This window comes from Entelurus aequoreus, linkage group LG12 (assembly GCF_033978785.1).
Source record: "Entelurus aequoreus isolate RoL-2023_Sb linkage group LG12, RoL_Eaeq_v1.1, whole genome shotgun sequence".
NCBI classification, from domain to species: domain Eukaryota; kingdom Metazoa; phylum Chordata; class Actinopteri; order Syngnathiformes; family Syngnathidae; genus Entelurus; species Entelurus aequoreus.
In genome coordinates this window covers 29,956,952-29,976,322 of record NC_084742.1, presented here as the reverse complement: position 1 = coordinate 29,976,322, position 19,371 = coordinate 29,956,952, and the positions used below count along the sequence as shown (strand labels likewise).

Here is a 19,371-nt window from a genome sequence, read left to right as displayed (position 1 = left end):
CCTTCATGGCCCGTTTCTCTCTATGCGTTTATTGATCGAATGTTTGTCACTTCTTCATATGCTTCTGATTGCAATGAGAAACTCCATCCAACTGCAAGTTTCACTTTATTGATCAAGCAAAAGCAAACAAGATCCAGCCAAAACTAGATGGAGGCCAACCGTGGTGTATATTAGAGCTGCGCGTGCTGGATCTGTTAGCTCAGTGGTGAAAATAATACAAGCAAAGAAACAATCATTAGATGTAAAAATTCTACAATGACTCGACTTATTGTGTCAGCAAGCAGACAAAGTGCACACGAGTGTTAATATTGAACACAAAGATTAAAAGGAGCATGTCTGTCCTTCAAAAGGTTCCAACATAAGCAATCGATGACGCTAGTGAAGCTTGTCAGCGAAACATTTGAAAGATACAAAGTGTCAACTTAACAAAAAATATATTTTTATAAAATGTCAGGCAGTTTCAATAAACTGATGAGATGATAGTCCTTGATAATCACATTCATGCTAACGATGGTTAGCTGTGGCTAAAAAACACAAACATTTGTACCATGGCTTTGTTTGAATGACATATTTGTCTTGTCAGCAAAAATACATCCCATTGCGCTCATTTGGAAGCTGGCTTTCCCGAGAATGGCAGACAATAAACCGTGTCCCAAAAGTCTAGACATACACACACAGTACACTGGTCCCTCGTTTATCCCCGTTAATTGGTTCCGAACATGCCCGCAATAAATTAATTTCCGTAAAGTGGGAATTATTCATTATAAATCAAATATTTTCATAGCTAGAGCATAAAAAACTATGTATGATCTTCTAATTAAGGTAGGTTTCCAACATTGTGGGAGCCTCCTAGACATGAAATAACATCCTTAAGTCACCTTTCTTTTAATCCAATATAGTAATGCGGCCTTTGGCTGAGCCAATCAGTGGCCACAATACTGCACGCTCTTGTCTCATATAATGGCCATTATTACTGTAATATTGATATTTTCAGTTTATTAGGCCATTTTATGCTTGAAAATGCTTTAAGACCCAAAAGTTTTTTGAACATGCTTGAATTTATTTAAATATCCCCCCAAAAAAATCTAATTGATGTGGCGAGGGACCACTGTACATACAATAAACAAGTAAAATTGTATTAATAATCAATTAATTAAAAATAAACACATTAATTATTGAAAATTTTATTTTTATACAATAAATACTAAATTTAAATATGAACTTACAAATAAGAAACTATTTATAATATACAGTTTATTTATAATCAATTAAAAACATTTACATATTATTTTGTACTTGTATAATATATGCATTTTAGACTCAGGGATACCTTTTTGTCCTAATGATAATAAAAGGAGTCATGATTGGCTAAAAGCAGGCATAGCAAGTACAATGCGAACAAATGTCAATGATGACATTTGCATGGACTTGATATGGTAGTGAGCTTTACTTCCATCGCTCAACAAGTCCTGAGCAGCCAAGGAGGTGAAGATACCAAGGAGAGCAAAAAGGTGAAAAGCAGAGGTGACATGCAGCCATGAGAAAAGAGGTCAGAAGAAGACGTTCACAAAGACGTCAGGCCAAGGTAGCCCAGGAAGGAAAGTTTGTTGGAAGAAAAGGGGGAGTAGGAGGGCGGTGCAGGAGAGCGAGCTTTGACCGCGAGCAGCGTGGTGATTGACACCATAGGAGACAAATCCCGCCTCCAGCCTCCATCGCATAGCGAGGGAGGAAGAGAGGTGTGTGCGGCATCCACGTCACTGTGAAGCCGCCCCACATGTTTGCTGGGGTCATTTCCGTGCGCGTAGGAGCGGTGGGTGTGCACACTGGTGGCACTGGCGCTCGTGGTGGCGACGCCACGCGATGCGTGTTTGACCTTGCAGTGCAGACGCAGGCTGTCCCGCCGCTTGGCGCTGTAGGGGCAAAGGTCACAGGTGAAGGGCCGCTCCCCCGTGTGCACGCGCACGTGCTCCACCAGCTTATTGGCGGTCCGTGTCAGGTGGCCGCAGCGCTCGCAGCGGTACTGGTTGCCTTGACGATGACCCTGGAAGTGAACCAGCAGCTCTTGTTGCCCTGGAAACGACCTCTGGCAGATGCGGCAGCGATGCTCTGAGGTGCTCGTCTCCAGCGGGGTTGCCGTGGCAACTGTCGGTGCACTGCTGGCAGGAGGGGCGAAGGGGCATCTGGCGGGGGCGTAGGTAGAGGCGTGGTTAACGGAACATAAATTTAACAGCAACGCACGCTTTCTGACACGCACCTGTTGACTCCCACCAGCAAATGCGTGTCGGCGTGCACCTTCATAGCCGCCTCCTGCGTGGTCGAGTGGTCGCACACGCAGCAGCGTAGTGAGAAGGAGCCGCGCTCCCGTTGCCGGTGCTCCATCATGTGATCGTGAAATAGAAGGCGCCCATCGGTCTCGAAGCCGCACACGTGACACCTTATGACAGGGAAGTATTCTTGGTAACCATGGCAACGCCATTTCTAAGAGGACCCAATTAAGCTTGTCATAGGAGGAAGTCAAGGCACTCACCTGTAGAAGAAGCTGCCACTTCTAAGGCTGCTTGAACTTCCTGTTGAAGACAAAATAAAAGTTTTAAACCACACTCTCAATTTATTTTGGTACATGTACAACTTCAAACTTATCCCATGTGTGTTTACCATGGGGAGAGTCCAAAGGGCGGCTGGTCCATGTTGGCTCTGCCTTTAGGACTAGACTATATGTGAGACAAAGACATGCACAAGATGCACGTAACGCTTCAGGTAAGCAGAGAAGAAGACGTTACTGGGACACATACCTGCTGGCGGGGGGGGTTGTCCTTTGTGCCGGCAAACTGTTGGACTTAGTGACACGCTCTGAAAACCAAGAACACAACGTAAAGAAAGGATTGACAAGTGGATTGAGTGTGTGTCTACCTGAGAGCTGGTAAAGCAGCGTGGACGCCAGGTTGACAGACATGTCCTGCCAGAGCGCCGCCCGCAGGCACTGCTCCACCATTTTGGCTCCAGAACACAACTGGTCTCCAAAGAAAAGCTGCTCTTCTGTGCTGACTCCAGATAAAAACTTGTCTCTGGTCTCCTCTTCCATGTGTCTGCTGAGGACCTTCTTCTCCTGTTTGACTGCGAGCGGCCCATCTGTAACCCCGCTGTCAGGAACTCGGCAACTTGCAGCACACATCCCACGTGGATCTGCCATTCCCATCCAGTTGAGCGGTTCTCTTTTGACGGCGACAAGATGGCGGCCTCTTATGCTTGGAGAGTCTCTTATGAGATCTGACATTGTTAGCGTGTTGATTTCCATGGACTCCTCCTCCTCTTTGACCTTCACGCCTAGCGGGGTGACGACCTGACTCTCTGCCATGAAAGACATTCCTTGAGGTTAGCATCCGCTGCAAATCCGCGCTAACCATCACCCTCACACACACCGGCCAGTTTCCTCAGGAGGTCCGAAGCCAGCGTGTCCGTTGCGGCGTCCCCATCAGGAGTGAGTGTGAGCGAGGGCGGATTGGGACTTGCTCCGGGGCCGTCCGGGGACAGAGCCGGGCCAGGCTCGTCCTGCTGCCCCCCTTGTCCCTCCGGCAAGGCCTCCCGTCTCTCAGCCTCAGCTCCACTTCCAGGAGGCACCAGGGCCTTCTGGGTTGCCTCTGAAGACAAACGAGTGGGACAAAAGGCATCAGACAGACGCTCTGTTTGTGTGTGTGTGTGGGTATGTGTGTGTGTGTGTGACCTGACAGCCTGATGAGAAGGTCAGACGCCATCTTGGTGCTGACATCAGGGCTGAAGAGAGAGGTGGCTGCCAGAAAGGGGCTCGAACTCGCGGCGCGAGCATCCAGCCTGTTGTTGGAATGCTCGTGCGGCCTGTTAGCTCTGTGGTCAGTGTGTGTGTGCATGTTTACCGACTGTGTGAGTCGCTGGGCCGCATCCGGAGGTGGAGGAGGAGGGCGTAAAGCGCTCGACCCACGCTTCATTTTCCAAGGAGGGAGGAGGTCCACACACTCACACGAGGAGCGATGCTAAAATAAGATGTGAAGGTGCCCGGCCGCAGAGGAGAGAGCATGATGAACATCTGCTCCTCTCAATGACCTGCAAGAGGCATACGTGATGAGAGGCGAGAGATACTCAAACGGCCAATCAATCAATTATTAAATATTTCATGGTATCAATAATAACCATCTCCATGGTAACGTCTGCATGGTGTCCTGCCCTGACCTTCCCTCAAACAATTGTCATCAAAAACAATTTCTCTTAAAACTCCACTATACTATTAAATATGTAAATAATAAATAATATGCTTGAGGGGGTTCGATCTGCAGAGACTTGTTAACACACACATATAGCTTAGCAGTATTCTAGAACACATGAAAATGTTCTTTTGAAGTTTTCATGGAGAAAATACACACAAAAAAAAACACACTGAGCCGGTTCTTCCAACATTGATGTCCCACGGGAGTCCAAAAACGACCGTGACCCCCTTCCTTCATAACCCCCCCCCCCCCCCCCCCCCCCCCCCCCCCCCCCCCCCCCGCCGCCCCCTCTCCTCGGTACCGGTCGGTGGTGTCAAAGCCCCAGGACTCGACAGTGTTCCCTACTGGCGGCAACATGGCTGACACGCAGAGTCACAAAGTCAATTCTCGGCGTGGGAGGACGGTGCGCCAATTCTGTACCGAGGCAGCGCCGTTTCGGACGCGGTCTCGGCGGTACCGTGAAGGAGGGCAGGTGTCAAGAGCTCTCCGCCCTTCCATCATGCCCCTGCAACATGGCTGAACGGAACTCGACCTCATAGGACCTCTGAAGTCATCTTCTGGGTCAGGCAGCGTCGACCACCGACCAGAACCACCGGATGACGCCTTTTTAGCTGCCCCCTCCCTCCTTTCCCCCCCTCACACACTTACCGGTGCCGGGCGTCAAGGCTGGGATGGTGCAGTCCGGGGCAGACACTAAATGTAGACCAGTCATGTCTTAGGAGGACAAGTCCTTATTGTCTTGTGGCGTCTGCTCCACTTTGTAACAGTGGGAAGCCGCCACGAGATGTCCTCTTCCAGGCACAGGCCAGGATGAAGGCTCGGTCACAGAGCACAGGGCAGATGGAGCATAGTCCTCCTCCCCAGCTCGCCTTTTTTCCTCTCTGCTCTCTTGTTTCCTGGCTTCTCTCTCTCTCTCACGCGCTCGTGTGAGCGCGCGCGCGCACTCGAAAGACTGAGCGTGTGCGTCCACGCGGCTCAGGCGGGCACACGCTCAGACCAGCAGAACGTTGGTCAGTTGGAGCAGTAGCGGTCCTGGACATGTGGGAACCTCTTCGGTTGATTTGGACTGGGGGCGGGGGGGCACCCGTGTTTGGCGCCCTCTAGTGGCCGCCGAGGTTGAGTTTGCGGAGAAACCCCACAGGTTGGTGCAGAAAAGTCACACAGGTGACTCAGGGCCCAGCGGCCAGATATGGTGCGAAAGGTTGGAAATAAGTTAAGTTTTCATTTTTACCAAATAAATGCATGCACTGCATGCTATTGCATATATTTTACATTTTAATGATGTACAAATTCTACATTGTAGTTTATTATAAATGTAAATAATTTAAAATTTGCTTGACTTAGGGTTTCAAAGCACGTTATCCAATTGTACACTAAAAAGGACAAGGTTCAAACGATAAAAACTCGCAAACACAGTTGCCAAAATCCTTTTATATATGCTGTAAAATCCAACATATTTTATGGTAAAATTATGGCAACTTAGCTGCCAGTTTTTGATCAAAAAATTACCAGATTTGTTTACAGTACATAAATATAATTTAAAGCCCATATTAACAACTTGGTCTCTAAGCTTAGGGTAAAGCTTGGTTTCTTTTTTTAGAAATAAAAACTGCTTCTCTTAGTCAGAAAGAAATTGGTGACAGCGACTATATTGCCCGTAATTGATTATTGAGACGTGCTTTATTTTAGTGCTTCATCTAAATGCCTCCAGTCCTTGGACAGTTTTTCACTCAGCACTAAGATTTTTTACTGGCTGTCGTAGTCTCACCCACCACTGTCAATATATGAAGTCAGACTTATCTTCATTGAGTGCACGCAGATACACACATTGACTATCATTTAAGGCTCTTTTGGGTTTAATACCTCCATACTTGTGTACTCTGTTACAAAGAAAAAACAGCTCTTATGCATTACGTTCTAACAATGGCATGGAATGCATTGCAGACGAAACTGAAACTCACTGAACTACTTCCATTTGGAGACTTCCGTTCTGTCCTGAGGGACAAACAGCAAGAGACTTTTGCACAGTGCCTGTGTTTTTAAAAGGTGTAAATCTTTATTGTTTTACAGTTGTCTTTTATGTATTTTAAAATGTATGTCTCAACGTATTACTTTTTTGAAACTGCTCTGTGACATGTGCTGTTAACCTCTTGGCCAGGTCACCCTTGTGAAAGAGATCTTGATCTCAATGGGTTTCTTATCTGGTTAAAGGTTCTATATAAACAACTAAATGCATATGGGCTGAAAACACTAATATTGCATGACAGTATTTTATACATTGATTCATTGAGAAGTTTGACATATTAAAGAATTGAATCCAAGTAATGCTTTAAAAAGGCAAATCGATGGCACAAAAAGCCAAAAGGCATGTTGCCATTGTGGTCCATTAAATATTCATCACATTTGATACATTCAATAATAAGATATATAACCTGTATATATATTTAAAAAAAAGGATAAATGATGTACATTTACACAGTATACATATCAGGTGATTTAATAATATATACACTATGTACATGTTGACTCCAAGTGTGCAAAACAGAATGACAAAATATATATACACACTCTAACCACATATAAACCTGTTTGATGCTTCGGAAAGTTGCTGGGGATCAATTTTGGTTCAGACCAGGTAGAGGTTGAGCTGAGCCATGATTTTATGGCAGTTTTTAAATTTAGTTGGGAAGTTCGAATTTGAAGGTCTGTTGGTAGTGCATTCCACTGTGTGGCGGCAAAATAGAATGTATTTTTCCCATGAGTCTTGAATTTGGGGGGGGCGAGGTCTGAAGAACACCACTTAATTTACGATGGTTTTTAATTTAATTTGAATTGACTTTTGAGGTAATTTTCTGTAAAGCAGTAATTGCCTTGTGTACTACAAATATACTTGCGTTGCCATTGGCAATTGTGAAACACTGAAACTCAAATAAAATATTGCGGAAAAAATAATTTCAAACTTCAAATGAGAAAATATACGATTCAAACTCACTACATGCCAAGTGAGATATGTCATGCCTGTTATGATTTTGATATCACAACTCAGTTTTGAGAAAAAACATTTACAGATTATCAGAAACTGTAAGCCATAATCAAAATTTCAAAAAGTTTGACATTTCTTGGCTGCATTTTATGAGCTAGTCTTTAGTTTCACCTTCCAAATCAAATTGCTGGAATAGGCTAACCTTTGCATTATACTCAAATTGTTGAAGTTTCACCTGTATAAGACAAATCCATTTAAAACAAAGTTACAAGCAAACTGCCAAGAGCAGTCATAACTGATGTGGCCCTCAATAGAAACAAGTTGGACACCCCTGCTTTAGCACTTCTCAAGAGTCCATAACATTAGCCGTCCAGGCTGAGTGGGCCACACCACCTTAACCTATGAAGTAAGCAAAAAAAAAATATGGGGCCTGCAGCCTATTAGGATATCAAACCTGTGGTGTTACAAATACATGTTGGTTACATTGCTCATGGCTAACCCCATTTGTAAAATACATGTGTACCAGTTTTTTTTCCTAAATGAAGTTTTTGCTATTGTAAAACATCCCATTACACTTTCTAAAAGCCCAATATAGATGTATTTAGCTTGTTTTTCCTGGATTCTTTGCTAGGATAAAGTTAGTGGTTGAATTTAAATATGACCCCTAATTAAATTTTTAGATTGATTAAAATTAGCTTAAATGGCAGAAACTTAGCTTTTGGTAATGAGCTAGCACCTACACAATTTACCTGACACCAGCATTTTAGGGAAACCATAATCTGCCATAGTCACATGAAAACCACTCAAAGGTTTCCTACATGCCCCAATTGGATACGGGTTCTTATACGTATTAACGGTTAAAGGACATCAAATTGTTTAGGTAATTTTATTTAACTTAAACATTTCAACAAAGAAACAAGGTCTTGTGATGCCAACAAAACAAATGTGGTTCTGGTTCAACGTCCCGAGCTGGTGGTCAACCTGTGATAGGAGGAGAATCATCAGGATACAGTCTGATACACATGTCGCTCAGACGTCCAAGGAAGATTTAAACCATCTTTGGTCAGTTGACCTCTGGTGGAAACTACGAATGGTAGGAAAAATAGTCATCATAGCGACAACATTGATTAGATTTACAAAAACATGTACCAACCTGCCTGGAACTCCACCTGTTGGTCTACAAAATGGCCGCCAAAGAAGGTTACGTCACCTAAGGTTAGACAAAAGAAGTTAGTATTCAATGCAACAAACAGTTCGCAGACAGACCGACATGTCGCTCAGACATCCAAGGAAGGTTTAAACCATCATTGGTCAGTTGACCTCTGGTGGAAACTACGAATGGTAGGAAAATCGTCATCACAGCGACATTGAATATTTTTTTAAACATTTCGTATTTACCTGCTGGAACCTCATCTGTTGGTTTACAAAATGGCCACCCTAGAAGGTCACGTCACCTAAAGTCAGACAAAAGAAGTTATTATTCAATGCAACAAACAGTTCGCAGACAGACCGACATGTCGCTCAGACATCCAAGGAAGGTTTAAACCATCATTGGTCTGCTGACCTCTGGTGGAAACTACGAATGGTAGGAAAATCGTCATCACAGCGACATTGAATATTTTTTAAAACATTTTGTATTTACCTGCTGGAACTTCATCTGTTGGTTTACAAAATGGCCGCCCCAGAAGGTCACGTCACCTAAAGTCAGACAAAATAAGTTATTATCAATGCAACAAACAGTCCGCAGACACAGACCGACATGTCGCTCAGACATCCAAGGAAGGTTTATACCATCATTGGTCAGTTGACCTCTGGTGGAAACTACGAATGGTAGGAAAATCGTCATCACAGCGACAATGAAGAACTTCTAAAAACATTTTGTACATACCTGCTGGAACTTCATATGTTTGTTTACAAAATTGCCGCCACAGAAGGTTACATGACCTAAAGTCAGACAAAAAAAGTTAGTATTCAATGCAACAAACAGTCCGCAGACACAGACCGACATGTCGCTCAGACATCCAAGGAAGGTTTAAACCATCATTGGTCAGTTGACCTCTGGTGGAAACTACGAATGGTAGGAAAATCGTCATCACAGCGACAATGAAGAATTTCTATAACATGTTGTATTTACCTGCTGGAACTTCATATGTTGGTTTACAAAATTGCCGCCACAGAAGGTTACATCACCTAAAGTCAGACAAAAGAAGTTAGTATTCAATGCAACAAACAGTCCGCAGACACAGACCGACATGTCGCTCAGACATCCAAGGAAGGTTTAAACCATCATTGGTCAGTTGACCTCTGGTGGAAACTACGAATGGTAGGAAAATCGTCATCACAGCGACAATGAAAAGTTTCTAAAACATTTTGTACGTACCTGCTGGAACTTCTTCTGTTGGTTTACAAAACTGCCGCCACAGAAGGTTACATCACCTTAAGTCGGACAAAAGAATTTAGTATTCAATGCAACAAACAGTCCGCAGACACAAATGTCGCTCAGACATCCAAGGAAGGTTTAAACCATCTTTGGTCAGCTGACCTCTGGTGGAAACTACGAATGGTAGGAAATTCGTCATCATAGCGACAATGAAGAATTTTAAAAAACATTTTGTACGTACCTCCTGGAACGTCATCTGTTGGTTTACAAAATGGCCACCACAGGAGGTCACGTCACCTAAAGTCAGACAATATAAATTGGTATTCAATGCAACAAACAGTCCACAGATGCAGATTAACATGTCGCTCAGACATCCAAGGAAGGTTGAAACCATCTTTGGTCAGCTGACCTCTGGTGGAAACTACGAATGGTAGGAAATTCGTCATCATAGCGACAGTGAAGAATTTTTTTTAAACATTTTGTACGTACCTGCTGGAACGCCATCTGTTGGTTTACAAAATGGCCACCACAGGAGGTCACGTCACCTAAAGTCAGATAATATAAATTGGTATTCAATGCAACAAACAGTCCACAGATGCAGATTAACATGTCGCTCAGACATCCAAGGAAGGTTGAAACCATCTTTGGTCAGCTGACCTCTGGTGGAAACTACGAATGGTAGGAAATTCGTCATCATAGCGACAATGAAGAATTTTTAAAAACATTTTGTACGTACCTGCTGCAACTTCATCTGTTGGTTTACAAAATGGCCACCACAGGAAGTTACCTCACCTAAAAGTCAGGAGGAAGCATTTAGTTTTCAGTGCATTGGCATGGCCAGACCTAATCCCTCCTAAATATTTAAATGTTTTACTTAAAAAAATACATAATTTTAAAGTTGACAAATACAATATTGTTAAGTGGCCACAATATGGGTGCTAAGTTATTTTAACCTGTAACTCACCCACAAGGGCTGTTTAAAACTTGCTCAGTTACATTATTCAAACTAAATTATATAGCAATAGTGTCATGTGATTTAATTAAGTAACATTTTAATAACCATTTCTGATTAGCATGATAGTAAAAAGAAAAAGTATTTCTCTTATCGACCTAATGGGGTGGAGGGCATAAATACAAGCCTAGTGATTAGGGCTGCGAATCTTTGGGTGTCCCACGATTCGATTCAATATCGATTCTTGGGGTCACGATTCGATTATAAATAGATTTTTCCTATTCAACGCGATTCTCGATTCCAAAACGACATTTTTCCGATTCAAAACAATTCTCTATTCATTCAATACATAGGATTTCAGCAGGATCTACCCCAGTCTGCTGACATGCAAGCAGAGTAGTAGATTTTTGTAAATAGCTTTTAAGATTAAAGATTAAAGTACCTATGATTGTCTCACACACACACTAGATGTGGTGAAATTTGTCCTCTGCATTTGTCCCATCCCCTTGGGGATGGGACAAATTTATAATTGTAAAGGACAATGTTTTATCAACAGATTGAAATAATGTAAATTAGTTTTAACTATTTAAATGAACCAAAAATATGACTTATTTTATCTTTGTGAAAATATTGGACACAGATGGGATGCAAGTGTAAGCCACTGTGACACTATTCTTTTTTTAAATAAATGTCTAATGATAATGTCAATGAGGGATTTTTAATCACTGCTATGTTGAAATTGTTACTAATATTGATACTGTTGATATTAATTTTTGTTTCACTACTTTGGCGTGGCGAAGTTGGTAGAGTGGCCGTGCCAGCAATCGGAGGGTTGCTGGTTACTGGAGTTCAATCCCCCACCTTCTACCATCCTAGTCACGTCCGTTGTGTCCTTGGGCAAGACACTTCACCCTTGCTCCTGATGGGTGCTGGTTAGAGCTTTGCATGGCAGCTCCCTCCATCAGTGTGTGAATGGGTGAATGTGGAAATACTGTCAAAGCGCTTTGAGTACATTGAAGGTAGAAAAGCGCTATACAAGTATAACCCATTTATCATTTATTTACTTTTGGATTGTTCTGTGTCGTGTTTGTGTCTCCTCTCAATTGCTGTTTATTGCTGTTCTCAGTGTTGCTGGGTCGGGTTTGGTTTTGGAATTGGATTGCATTGTTATGGTATTGCTTTGTATTATTTAGTTGGATTGATTAATAAAAAATAAAAATCTATTTTTGAAAAATGAGAATCGATACTGAATCGTACAACGTGAGAATCGCTATTTGAATTCGAATAGATTTTTTCCCACACCCCTACCAGTGAGGCCCCTGGTTCAGTTTAAAAAATATCCCTTTTTTTTCTGGTCGAAACTATTAATGGCAGAAAAAATATCACAGCGACAACACTGTCTGAAGATGTAAAAATATCAAAGAATAAGAGTCAACCCTGCTCTAGTGACTACATATGACCATGGTCGATTTCGGTACATAATAAGTCTGAAAAACTAATTCACAAGAATGTCATTCTCAAACTTGTCGGGTCAAGATTTATAAATAAGGTATACTTGATACAACATAGAACCACAGCCATACTTCCGTGTTGACCACATGGAGAAATTTAAATATCCTAATTTTAAATGTGCTTTTAATACGTACTTTTAAAAAAACCTGAAATAATGGCTTCCTGGTCGAATTGCTCCACATTGAAATGTGATTACAGTATTTTCCAACAACGTGTAGCAACGACACACCAGAGCGACGGTGAAACAACCGAAAGCCATCTGTAAAAACGAGGCATCGATGTGCGAAACCAGTAACACAATCTGCAACGCTACACTTTTGTCAAATTGATAATCACAATATCAGATGATACAAGTGTAAGAAAACAATATATTTACGTTTAAGACATGGCATCTTCAGTCGTCCGCTTCGGCAAATCGACCGTCTGGGAGTGTTTCCGCCCTTTTTATATGTCGTGGCAGTTATCCCCTTTCACGTCATCGCCCCCTAGCGGCTTGGAGTAACACAATGACAATCCTATTTACCTGCAAAATAGTCAACGCAATTTAACAATTGTTTTGAATTGTGAAATGTTTGGAAATATTCAATATGATGAAATACCGCGCATTAAATTATAAAACCGAGAGTTAACTTCTTCCTGATTGGTGGATGCTACATTGAAGCTGATCAGATGCCCCTCCCCCTCCAGCTCTTCCACCTCCTCCGTCTGCTGCAAGCTGCTGGTGTTGCCATGATGATGATGATACCCTCCCTCCCACACACTGGAGAAAAGGATGGCTTGAGGCTGGAAAACACACACACACACACGCTGCTCGACTGCATCACATTGCAACATGGTGAGTGTGTCCACCTGGACAGTGATGAAAGAGGATGGATGATGGATAGATGATGAAGGGAGGCAACAGGAGCATCTGAGAAACATGATGTGGGAAAAAAATCTGCTGATGTGTGTGTGACTGTGTGTGACATCCGGCCTGCATGTGCAGATGAAGTTAGCCTCCTGAGTGCTAACAGTAACAGCAGCTGCGTCACGTCTGCACTTGTCCAGGTGCATGCGCGCATTAGTTGTAAGTAAATGTGGCATCTGCTCGATGCACACCTTGACCACGCAAGAACACGCCGTCTAGTGGCCGCAGTGAGTTGAAAACCACGGCAAAGAAGAGAAGACTTAGAAAACATGTCTTTAACAGACTCCTGTGCACTACAGCGCTACCTTCTGGTATACAGCAACAACATCAATCTGACATGTGTCGCTCGGTGACAGCCGCCGCTCAGCGTGCGCGCCCCCCCCCCCTCCGCCCCCCAAACACAGCTGGAAGGAGAGAATGATGTTTTTTGTGTCTCACTAATTGCAGGATTTTAGGATCAAAAGGTTGGCGAAGGTGCTACTTTTTGGCATCAATTGAGTCTGTTACCTTGGCAACCGCAGCATCACCACACGCATGACCCACTTATCGCAGGAAGTGTGTCCTTGTTTTCCGCAGGAGGCCGTCCACCGCAGAAGGTAACATCTTCTTCTCCTCTGTTTCCGTCGCATTAAAAGTGGCAGCCATGTTTGCGTTCATGCATTGAAGTAGCGGAGACGTCACCTGACCGCCAAGCCCTCCCCTGCAAGGGGGGCGTGTTCAAAGACTAGCATTGGCAGATGGAGGCGCAGCAACACTCCCCTGACAGCAGCAGTGAGGAGTGCACCGTCCTGGAGGCTCCACCCACTAAAGACACCTGCCCGCAACACGGCGGAAAGGTGAGGTGGTCACATGGCGGCGTCACGTGCATGCATGTTCGTGTCGCTATTCTTCACGCTGTCTCTTCCGCAGGTGTCTGAATACTGTTGTGTGTGTGTGTGCACGCTGTGTGATGAGTGTGTGCATGACAAGGAGCACGCCAGGGTACCTTTAAGCCAAGCCTTGGAGGAACACCGTCAAACCTTGCAGGCAAAGCTAGGATCTGCTCATGACAGGTGACACACCAACCACATGCACGCCGACCTCCCCGCCTTTGGCGCTGACCGCCACTGTGTCTCCAGACTCCCACAAATTTCCGACGCCGTGGTCTTGGTCAGAGAGATGGTGCAGCAGTTAAGCAATCAGAAAGCTGCCATCGAGGAGGACATCATGGGCAGCTTTGAGGACCTCCACAAGCAGCTGGACGTGAGAAAGAGTGTTCTTCTCATGGAGCTGGAGGTCACCTTTGGACTCAAGCAGAAGGTGAGTGCCACCTTCTATTCACAAAGCAAGATGGCTGCCATGATAACCTGTCGTGGTTGCAGGTTCTTCAGGCTCAGCTGGAGAGCCTCTTGCAGGGAGAGGGCACTGTGGAGTCAGCCTGTGCACGTGCAAAAGACGCCTTGACCACGGAAGCATGCAGCGGCAGCTTAGAAGCAGAGCTGGAGCTCAAGGACAAACTGGAGGAGCTAGTTGGGCTTCACTTTCCGTGTCAGCCAGAGGAGAATGACCAGCTGGACCTGGTCCTGGAGACGGACGGCCTGAGGAAGTGGATCCACAACTTGGGGACCATCGTCACCACCAGGTGAGGCCCAGTCCTCTTTGGTGACTCCTCTCGAGCATGCCTGACGTCTCCTCTTCTTCTCTCTCAGTGCTGTGGCGAGCCAGAGTGAGGCCATGGGTGCCGGTCTGGAACAGTGCATTGTGGGACTTCCTGCCTCTGTTACCATTGTAACAAGAGACAAGTCAGGAGGCGCCTGCAAGAGCGGCAACGCTATCTTGTCAGCCGAGGTTGTCCTTACGTCTGTGCAGCAATCCAAGGCTTAAGGCCAAGTTGTGGGCAGGGCTGACCTCTTCTTCCTGCAGGTCTTTACGCCTGATGGCAGCATTGTAGACGGCGAGATGGTAGACCGCAAGAACGGAACATACGAGTTTGTCTACATGGTGCCCAAAGAGGGGGATTTCTCATTGGCTCTGCGCCTGTACGACCAGCACATCAAAGGAAGTCCTTTCAAGTTGAGCGTGAGCAGGCCGCAGGTGGGTGCGGCTCATGTGGGGTGCCAACACTACACATGGCAAGCCTAGACCTAAACTGTTACCTTTCTGCCAGGTGTCGCCATCCTCCGCCACGGCCAACGCCACGCCTTCCACAGGCTCCTCCGAGGGCGCCAAGAGGCGGGGAAAGTCCCCTGGACAAAAGAAGAAGAGTTCCAAGAGGGCCAGCAGTGCCCTTGGAACACCACGCCGCAAAACTCAGAACCCCATTGAAGACGATCTCATCTTTCGGATTGGTGAGACGCCCAAGCAATAAGAAAGCGTCTGAGAGCAGGCAGGTGCTCAGGCCACTTCCTGTGTGTTCAGGAACCAAAGGGCGGAACAAAGGAGAGTTTACTAACCTGCAAGGAGTCGCCGCCGCCTCGGACGGGAACATCCTGATCGCTGATAGCAACAACCAATGTGTGCAGGTGAGGCACCTGCCGTCCTCTGTACCACCATGGCACCATGCTAGCACTTTTTTTTCCCTTCCAGATTTTTTCCAGCAAGGGAGAATTCAAGAGTCGATTTGGTGTGCGTGGACGGTCGCCGGGGCAACTGCAGCGCCCAACTGGCGTGGCTGTGCACCCCAGCGGCGACATCATCATCGCTGACTATGACAACAAGTGGGTCAGCATCTTCTCCAGCGACGGCAAGTTCAAGGTGAGCATCAAGGCGTTGCATTAGCCAAGCTCATCTTGTCACACTAACGCTAACGTCATCACGCAGGCCAAACTGGGTTCCGCCAGGCTGATGGGACCCAAGGGCGTGACTGTGGACCGCAACGGTCACGTCATTGTGGTGGACAACAAAGCGTGCACCGTGTTCATCTTCCAGCTGACTGGCAAGCTCGTAACCAAATTCGGGAGCCGCGGAAACGGCGACAAGCAGTTTGCAGGTGGCTAGCGTGCATTAGCGGGATCGCGTGGCGGTGACGTGGCTAACCTTTGTGTGCTCCTGTCTCCGAGGTCCACACTTTGCTGCCGTCAATGAAAAAAATGAAATCATCGTTAGCGACTTCCACAACCACTCAGTTAAGGTACCGCATTCGGCTGAGTTCACACCGGGCGTTCCGATTTTAACGTTATTGTGTACATGCAGGTCTTCACGCCAGAAGGAGAACTGGTGCTCAAATTCGGCTCCAACGGTGAGGGCAACGGACAGTTTAACGCCCCCACAGGTGTGGCAGTGGACGTGAACGGGAACATCATTGTGGCTGACTGGGGAAACAGTAGGATACAGGTAGAAGGTGGGGGTGTCGCCGCTGAGCCACCACACTCGATGACTTCCTGTTCAAACACACGCAGGTGTTTGACGGCAACGGGTCCTTCCTGTCCTACATCAACACATCGGCTGACCCCCTGTACGGGCCCCAGGGATTGGCCCTGACGGATGACGGACACGTGGTGGTGGCCGACTCGGGTAACCATTGCTTCAAAGTGTACCGGTACCTGCAGTGATGGCAGTCCGGATGAGGTCAGTTGATCTCCTTGAGATGTGGACATGTATAGGATAATTTGATCTCATTTTGTAATGATGGCGGTGATGGGAGGAGCCAAAAAAAATCTTTTTCAGTACTTCCCTATCTGCCAGTTTGCAGGAAGCAATGCAGCAAGAGTACATGCCAACTTCCTTAGCGGTGACTGCTAAAGGTAAAGCCCTAAATGCAAAATACTGTTTCAATTGGCGCACTTCTGTACTTACACTTAGTCCTTTTGAGTGCATAAGTATTCAAATGAAAAATGTTTCAATCACATTGCAGGATCAAAACCAAATGCAAAAGAAAGATGCGAAAAACTTCCACAAACCCATAACACAGCTACATGAGAGAAATGACATATAACACAATATAAGTTAGCCAGGCTACCAGGGGTGCCAGAACTGAGGGATATCTTTCTCCAAAGACTTACGATAAATGTTGTCTTTTCTGATTTATAAATGCTGTTACAATTTTAGATACTTGTGTTAAACAATGCCAAATTACCAATTTAGAAATTTCATGCATTTTGGCATGAGCGCACATGTAGTTTTGGATGCCTCTGTTCGCTGGGTTTTGCAATCGAGCTATGTTGTGATGTCACAGTGAGGTGGATGTACCTATTTGGAAATTAAGTCAAGCTCTCAGCCAGGCTATGAGGAAACACCAAAAAATGTAGGATAAAGTATTATTTTCATCTGATATTGGCATGCGCATAACAACACTGATGTGTAATATGCAGTGACATAAATGCTGCTAAAAGCAGCTTTTTATTGCACTCTCTGAAGAGTGTGCAGATGTACATAATGTTGTGACCGGGTGTATCTATATAATGTTTATGAAGTGAATTGTCCAGGAAGAAAATAGCGGTGACAACTTCAATGTATATATTTAAACAGTGCATATTTTCTAAATATAAATTATGATACTTTTGGAGAGGGTGGAGTGTGGATTCATTTGCAATCTGGGAACGTCTCTACAAACAAACATCTTGCAGTACTCAAAAAACGGGTTATTTAAGTGACTGTGGAGCAAAATTTATGCAGAATTTACACCAAAAGCATATCAAATATATAGTAATTGGGCCAGTGTTTTAAATGTGTATGAAAATCATCACAGGTACCCTTTAATAGTGTAGCGAAAACAGTGTTTGACGAAAATTTACCTTTTCACTGAAATTTTCTACTTGGCATCCCGCTGCCTTTTAAGACGGATGCTAGTATTATTTTATGTTTGTATTCATTATTTGATATCATTTTTCCCTTGTAACACTGCACAAGCTAGATATAGACACAATACATATGGCAGGGTAATGATACACATTTGGAAGACACAAGAAAACTGTGCATAATACCCTGCAGTATATGGTCAAAACCTATGCATAGACAGTTTTACTATATGCCCAAGTTCCAATTTTGGTAAGTCTAGGCATTAGTCTACTTTATCAGTCACACTTGTTCTGTTGCCTCGCATAAAACTGAGCTGTCAACCAACTTCATTGTCTGTGTTGTCTGCTGGATTACCAAGCCTGTGTAAAAAGTTGTCTGGTACAGTTCCCCAAAATCGTAGCCTGTCCAATCATTGTGTCTGGTGTCCATAGTGCCTTACTTTAAAAATTTCTCTCATGCAGTTGTTTTAGGGTTTGTGTGTATTTTTGGCATTTGCAGTATTTTTCTTTTTTATATGTTGATGGTGTTTTTGGCTTTGGATCATTTCTGTGTTCTGACGCATTTGCACAATGTCGTGCGCTCTCCACTGTACAGCAAAATGCAGTATAGTGGCAATCACCACACACTCACTATTTGAGTGTGTGGTGATTGGACCTAACCACCTTAGATAATTGCCATCTGGGCTGCATAGCAAAAGGGGAGAGACTAGTGGTTGCAATTCACCCTACAAAGGAAAAAAGCATTTAAGCGTATAAATATTGCGATCCTCTTTTACGACAGAAATCGGAAATATGCATCAATCAATCAATCAATCAAAGTTTATTTATATAGCCCTAAATCACTAGTGTCTCAAAGGGCTGCACAAGCCACAACGACATCCTCGGCTCAGATCCCACATCAGGGCAAGAAAAAACTCAACCCAATGGGATACAATGAGAAACCTTGGAGGGGACCGCAGATGTGGGGACCCCCTCCTCCGGGCAACCGTACACAGTGGACACAGTATATGACAAGCTACATGTAGCTAAGCTACATAGTTTAACTACATTTTCCAGTAGCTTGGCGGTAACTTAGCTACGTTTTTAACAAGTAGCTTTTCCTGTAGCTTAGGTGCTTTTAAGAGCCATGTAGCTTGGTACCTTACATCATAGCTACAAGCTACAAAGAGAGAGAAAATGGACTGCGAATTCAGGCCAAAAAAAAAATATGGAGAAAATCCAATGACCTGGATAAATGAGAACATTTATACATACGGAGAAAATCCATGATGATTGTTTGGTGTTCGTATGTCGAGTCATAATTGGCTAAGTTTAGCAGACACACACTGATGTCACAGGACGATGAGGGAGTCAGAGACAGAGAGACGCTTCAAGCTGACGACTCAAAAAAAAAAGAACCGTAGTTGAAAATGTCAGGGGGATTCTCTCCCGCAGATTAGACGTTTCCTTTAGTCAATCAATAAATCAATCAATCAAAGTTTACTTATATAGCCCTTAATCTTCAATTGTGTCAAATGGTTTCACAAGCCACAACGACATCCTCAGCTCAGATCCCACAGTGATGAAGACGGTGTGCAGGAAACCCACAAAAATACGTGTCCGTGGCCATATTTAGCTAAATGTATGCGTTTAGAGAAAACAATGCCCAAAACCTTAGTTGTTTGTTGTTTACTCTGTAAACCAA

General features: G+C 44.5%; 2 protein-coding genes, 1 long non-coding RNA gene and 9 other non-coding genes across 19 annotated transcripts; 1 reads left to right on the top strand and 11 right to left on the bottom strand.

Annotated features, from left to right (window-relative positions):
• Nucleotides 1–94: 94 nt before the first annotated feature.
• Nucleotides 95–5,407, bottom strand: LOC133662793 (zinc finger protein 827-like). Of its 2 annotated transcripts, XM_062066950.1 has the most exons (9): nucleotides 4,887–5,407; nucleotides 3,722–4,077; nucleotides 3,420–3,638; nucleotides 2,911–3,348; nucleotides 2,793–2,850; nucleotides 2,656–2,711; nucleotides 2,528–2,567; nucleotides 2,255–2,434; nucleotides 95–2,180 (listed from the first exon to the last, which is right to left on the bottom strand). In XM_062066950.1, exons 2-9 carry the CDS (start codon nucleotides 3,960–3,962, stop codon nucleotides 1,565–1,567), a joined length of 1,848 nt encoding a protein of 615 aa, XP_061922934.1. In that variant the 5' UTR covers nucleotides 3,963–4,077; nucleotides 4,887–5,407; the 3' UTR covers nucleotides 95–1,564. The 2 variants fall into 2 exon arrangements, with proteins under 2 accessions (XP_061922934.1, XP_061922935.1); XM_062066951.1 differs by lacking the exon at nucleotides 4,887–5,407 and having other exon boundaries at nucleotides 3,722–4,303.
• Nucleotides 5,408–6,837: 1,430 nt separating this feature from the next.
• On the bottom strand, nucleotides 6,838–12,627 carry LOC133661978 (uncharacterized). Of its 3 annotated transcripts, none has more exons than XR_009828045.1 (11): nucleotides 12,442–12,627; nucleotides 10,338–10,393; nucleotides 10,091–10,146; nucleotides 9,843–9,898; nucleotides 9,602–9,657; nucleotides 9,356–9,411; nucleotides 9,110–9,165; nucleotides 8,864–8,919; nucleotides 8,620–8,675; nucleotides 8,375–8,431; nucleotides 6,838–8,305 (listed from the first exon to the last, which is right to left on the bottom strand). It is a non-coding gene; the product is annotated as an uncharacterized LOC133661978 (long non-coding RNA). The 3 variants fall into 3 exon arrangements; XR_009828043.1 differs by having other exon boundaries at nucleotides 6,842–8,202; nucleotides 12,442–12,613; XR_009828044.1 differs by lacking the exon at nucleotides 9,110–9,165 and having other exon boundaries at nucleotides 6,839–8,202; nucleotides 12,442–12,620.
• Nucleotides 8,247–8,339, bottom strand: LOC133662957 (small nucleolar RNA SNORD14). Its single transcript, XR_009828199.1, has one exon. It is a non-coding gene; the product is annotated as a small nucleolar RNA SNORD14 (small nucleolar RNA).
• Nucleotides 8,495–8,586, bottom strand: LOC133662952 (small nucleolar RNA SNORD14). The gene has a single exon (XR_009828194.1). It is a non-coding gene; the product is annotated as a small nucleolar RNA SNORD14 (small nucleolar RNA).
• On the bottom strand, nucleotides 8,739–8,830 carry LOC133662955 (small nucleolar RNA SNORD14). The gene has a single exon (XR_009828197.1). It is a non-coding gene; the product is annotated as a small nucleolar RNA SNORD14 (small nucleolar RNA).
• On the bottom strand, nucleotides 8,984–9,075 carry LOC133662956 (small nucleolar RNA SNORD14). Its single transcript, XR_009828198.1, has one exon. It is a non-coding gene; the product is annotated as a small nucleolar RNA SNORD14 (small nucleolar RNA).
• On the bottom strand, nucleotides 9,231–9,322 carry LOC133662977 (small nucleolar RNA SNORD14). Its single transcript, XR_009828219.1, has one exon. It is a non-coding gene; the product is annotated as a small nucleolar RNA SNORD14 (small nucleolar RNA).
• LOC133662976 (small nucleolar RNA SNORD14) lies at nucleotides 9,477–9,568 on the bottom strand. The gene has a single exon (XR_009828218.1). It is a non-coding gene; the product is annotated as a small nucleolar RNA SNORD14 (small nucleolar RNA).
• On the bottom strand, nucleotides 9,717–9,808 carry LOC133662973 (small nucleolar RNA SNORD14). Its single transcript, XR_009828215.1, has one exon. It is a non-coding gene; the product is annotated as a small nucleolar RNA SNORD14 (small nucleolar RNA).
• Nucleotides 9,964–10,055, bottom strand: LOC133662954 (small nucleolar RNA SNORD14). Its single transcript, XR_009828196.1, has one exon. It is a non-coding gene; the product is annotated as a small nucleolar RNA SNORD14 (small nucleolar RNA).
• LOC133662953 (small nucleolar RNA SNORD14) lies at nucleotides 10,212–10,303 on the bottom strand. The gene has a single exon (XR_009828195.1). It is a non-coding gene; the product is annotated as a small nucleolar RNA SNORD14 (small nucleolar RNA).
• A 209-nt stretch (nucleotides 12,628–12,836) lies between the features above and the next one.
• Nucleotides 12,837–18,692, top strand: LOC133661976 (tripartite motif-containing protein 2-like). Of its 5 annotated transcripts, XM_062065593.1 has the most exons (16): nucleotides 12,837–12,900; nucleotides 13,549–13,568; nucleotides 13,639–13,808; nucleotides 13,882–14,024; nucleotides 14,091–14,271; nucleotides 14,334–14,593; nucleotides 14,661–14,799; nucleotides 14,875–15,045; nucleotides 15,119–15,299; nucleotides 15,370–15,473; nucleotides 15,538–15,705; nucleotides 15,772–15,940; nucleotides 16,011–16,081; nucleotides 16,144–16,284; nucleotides 16,350–16,518; nucleotides 16,595–18,692. In XM_062065593.1, the coding sequence occupies exons 3-15, from the start codon at nucleotides 13,710–13,712 to the stop codon at nucleotides 16,500–16,502; spliced, it is 1,980 nt and encodes a 659-aa protein (XP_061921577.1). In that variant the 5' UTR covers nucleotides 12,837–12,900; nucleotides 13,549–13,568; nucleotides 13,639–13,709; the 3' UTR covers nucleotides 16,503–16,518; nucleotides 16,595–18,692. The 5 variants fall into 5 exon arrangements, with proteins under 5 accessions (XP_061921577.1, XP_061921578.1, XP_061921579.1 ...); XM_062065594.1 differs by having other exon boundaries at nucleotides 14,343–14,593; nucleotides 16,350–18,692; XM_062065595.1 differs by having other exon boundaries at nucleotides 15,379–15,473; nucleotides 16,350–18,692.
• The last annotated feature ends 679 nt before the right edge of the window (nucleotides 18,693–19,371 follow it).

Bases quoted from the DNA above. Each gene is read 5' to 3' on its own strand.
- LOC133661976 (XM_062065593.1), top strand. From the start codon at position 13,710: ATGGAGGCGCAGCAACACTCCCCTGACAGCAGCAGTGAGGAGTGCACC. The intron at 15,300-15,369 runs GTGAGACGCCCA...CTGTGTGTTCAG, and splicing joins CGATCTCATCTTTCGGATTG to GAACCAAAGGGCGGAACAAA. The intron at 15,941-16,010 runs GTGGCTAGCGTG...CCTGTCTCCGAG, and splicing joins CGGCGACAAGCAGTTTGCAG to GTCCACACTTTGCTGCCGTC.
- LOC133662793 (XM_062066950.1), bottom strand. From the start codon at position 3,962: ATGAAGCGTGGGTCGAGCGCTTTACGCCCTCCTCCTCCACCTCCGGAT. The intron at 2,851-2,910 runs GTAGACACACAC...CTTGGTTTTCAG, and splicing joins GCTGCTTTACCAGCTCTCAG to AGCGTGTCACTAAGTCCAAC. The intron at 2,435-2,527 runs GTGAGTGCCTTG...CCCTGTCATAAG, and splicing joins AGTGGCAGCTTCTTCTACAG to GTGTCACGTGTGCGGCTTCG.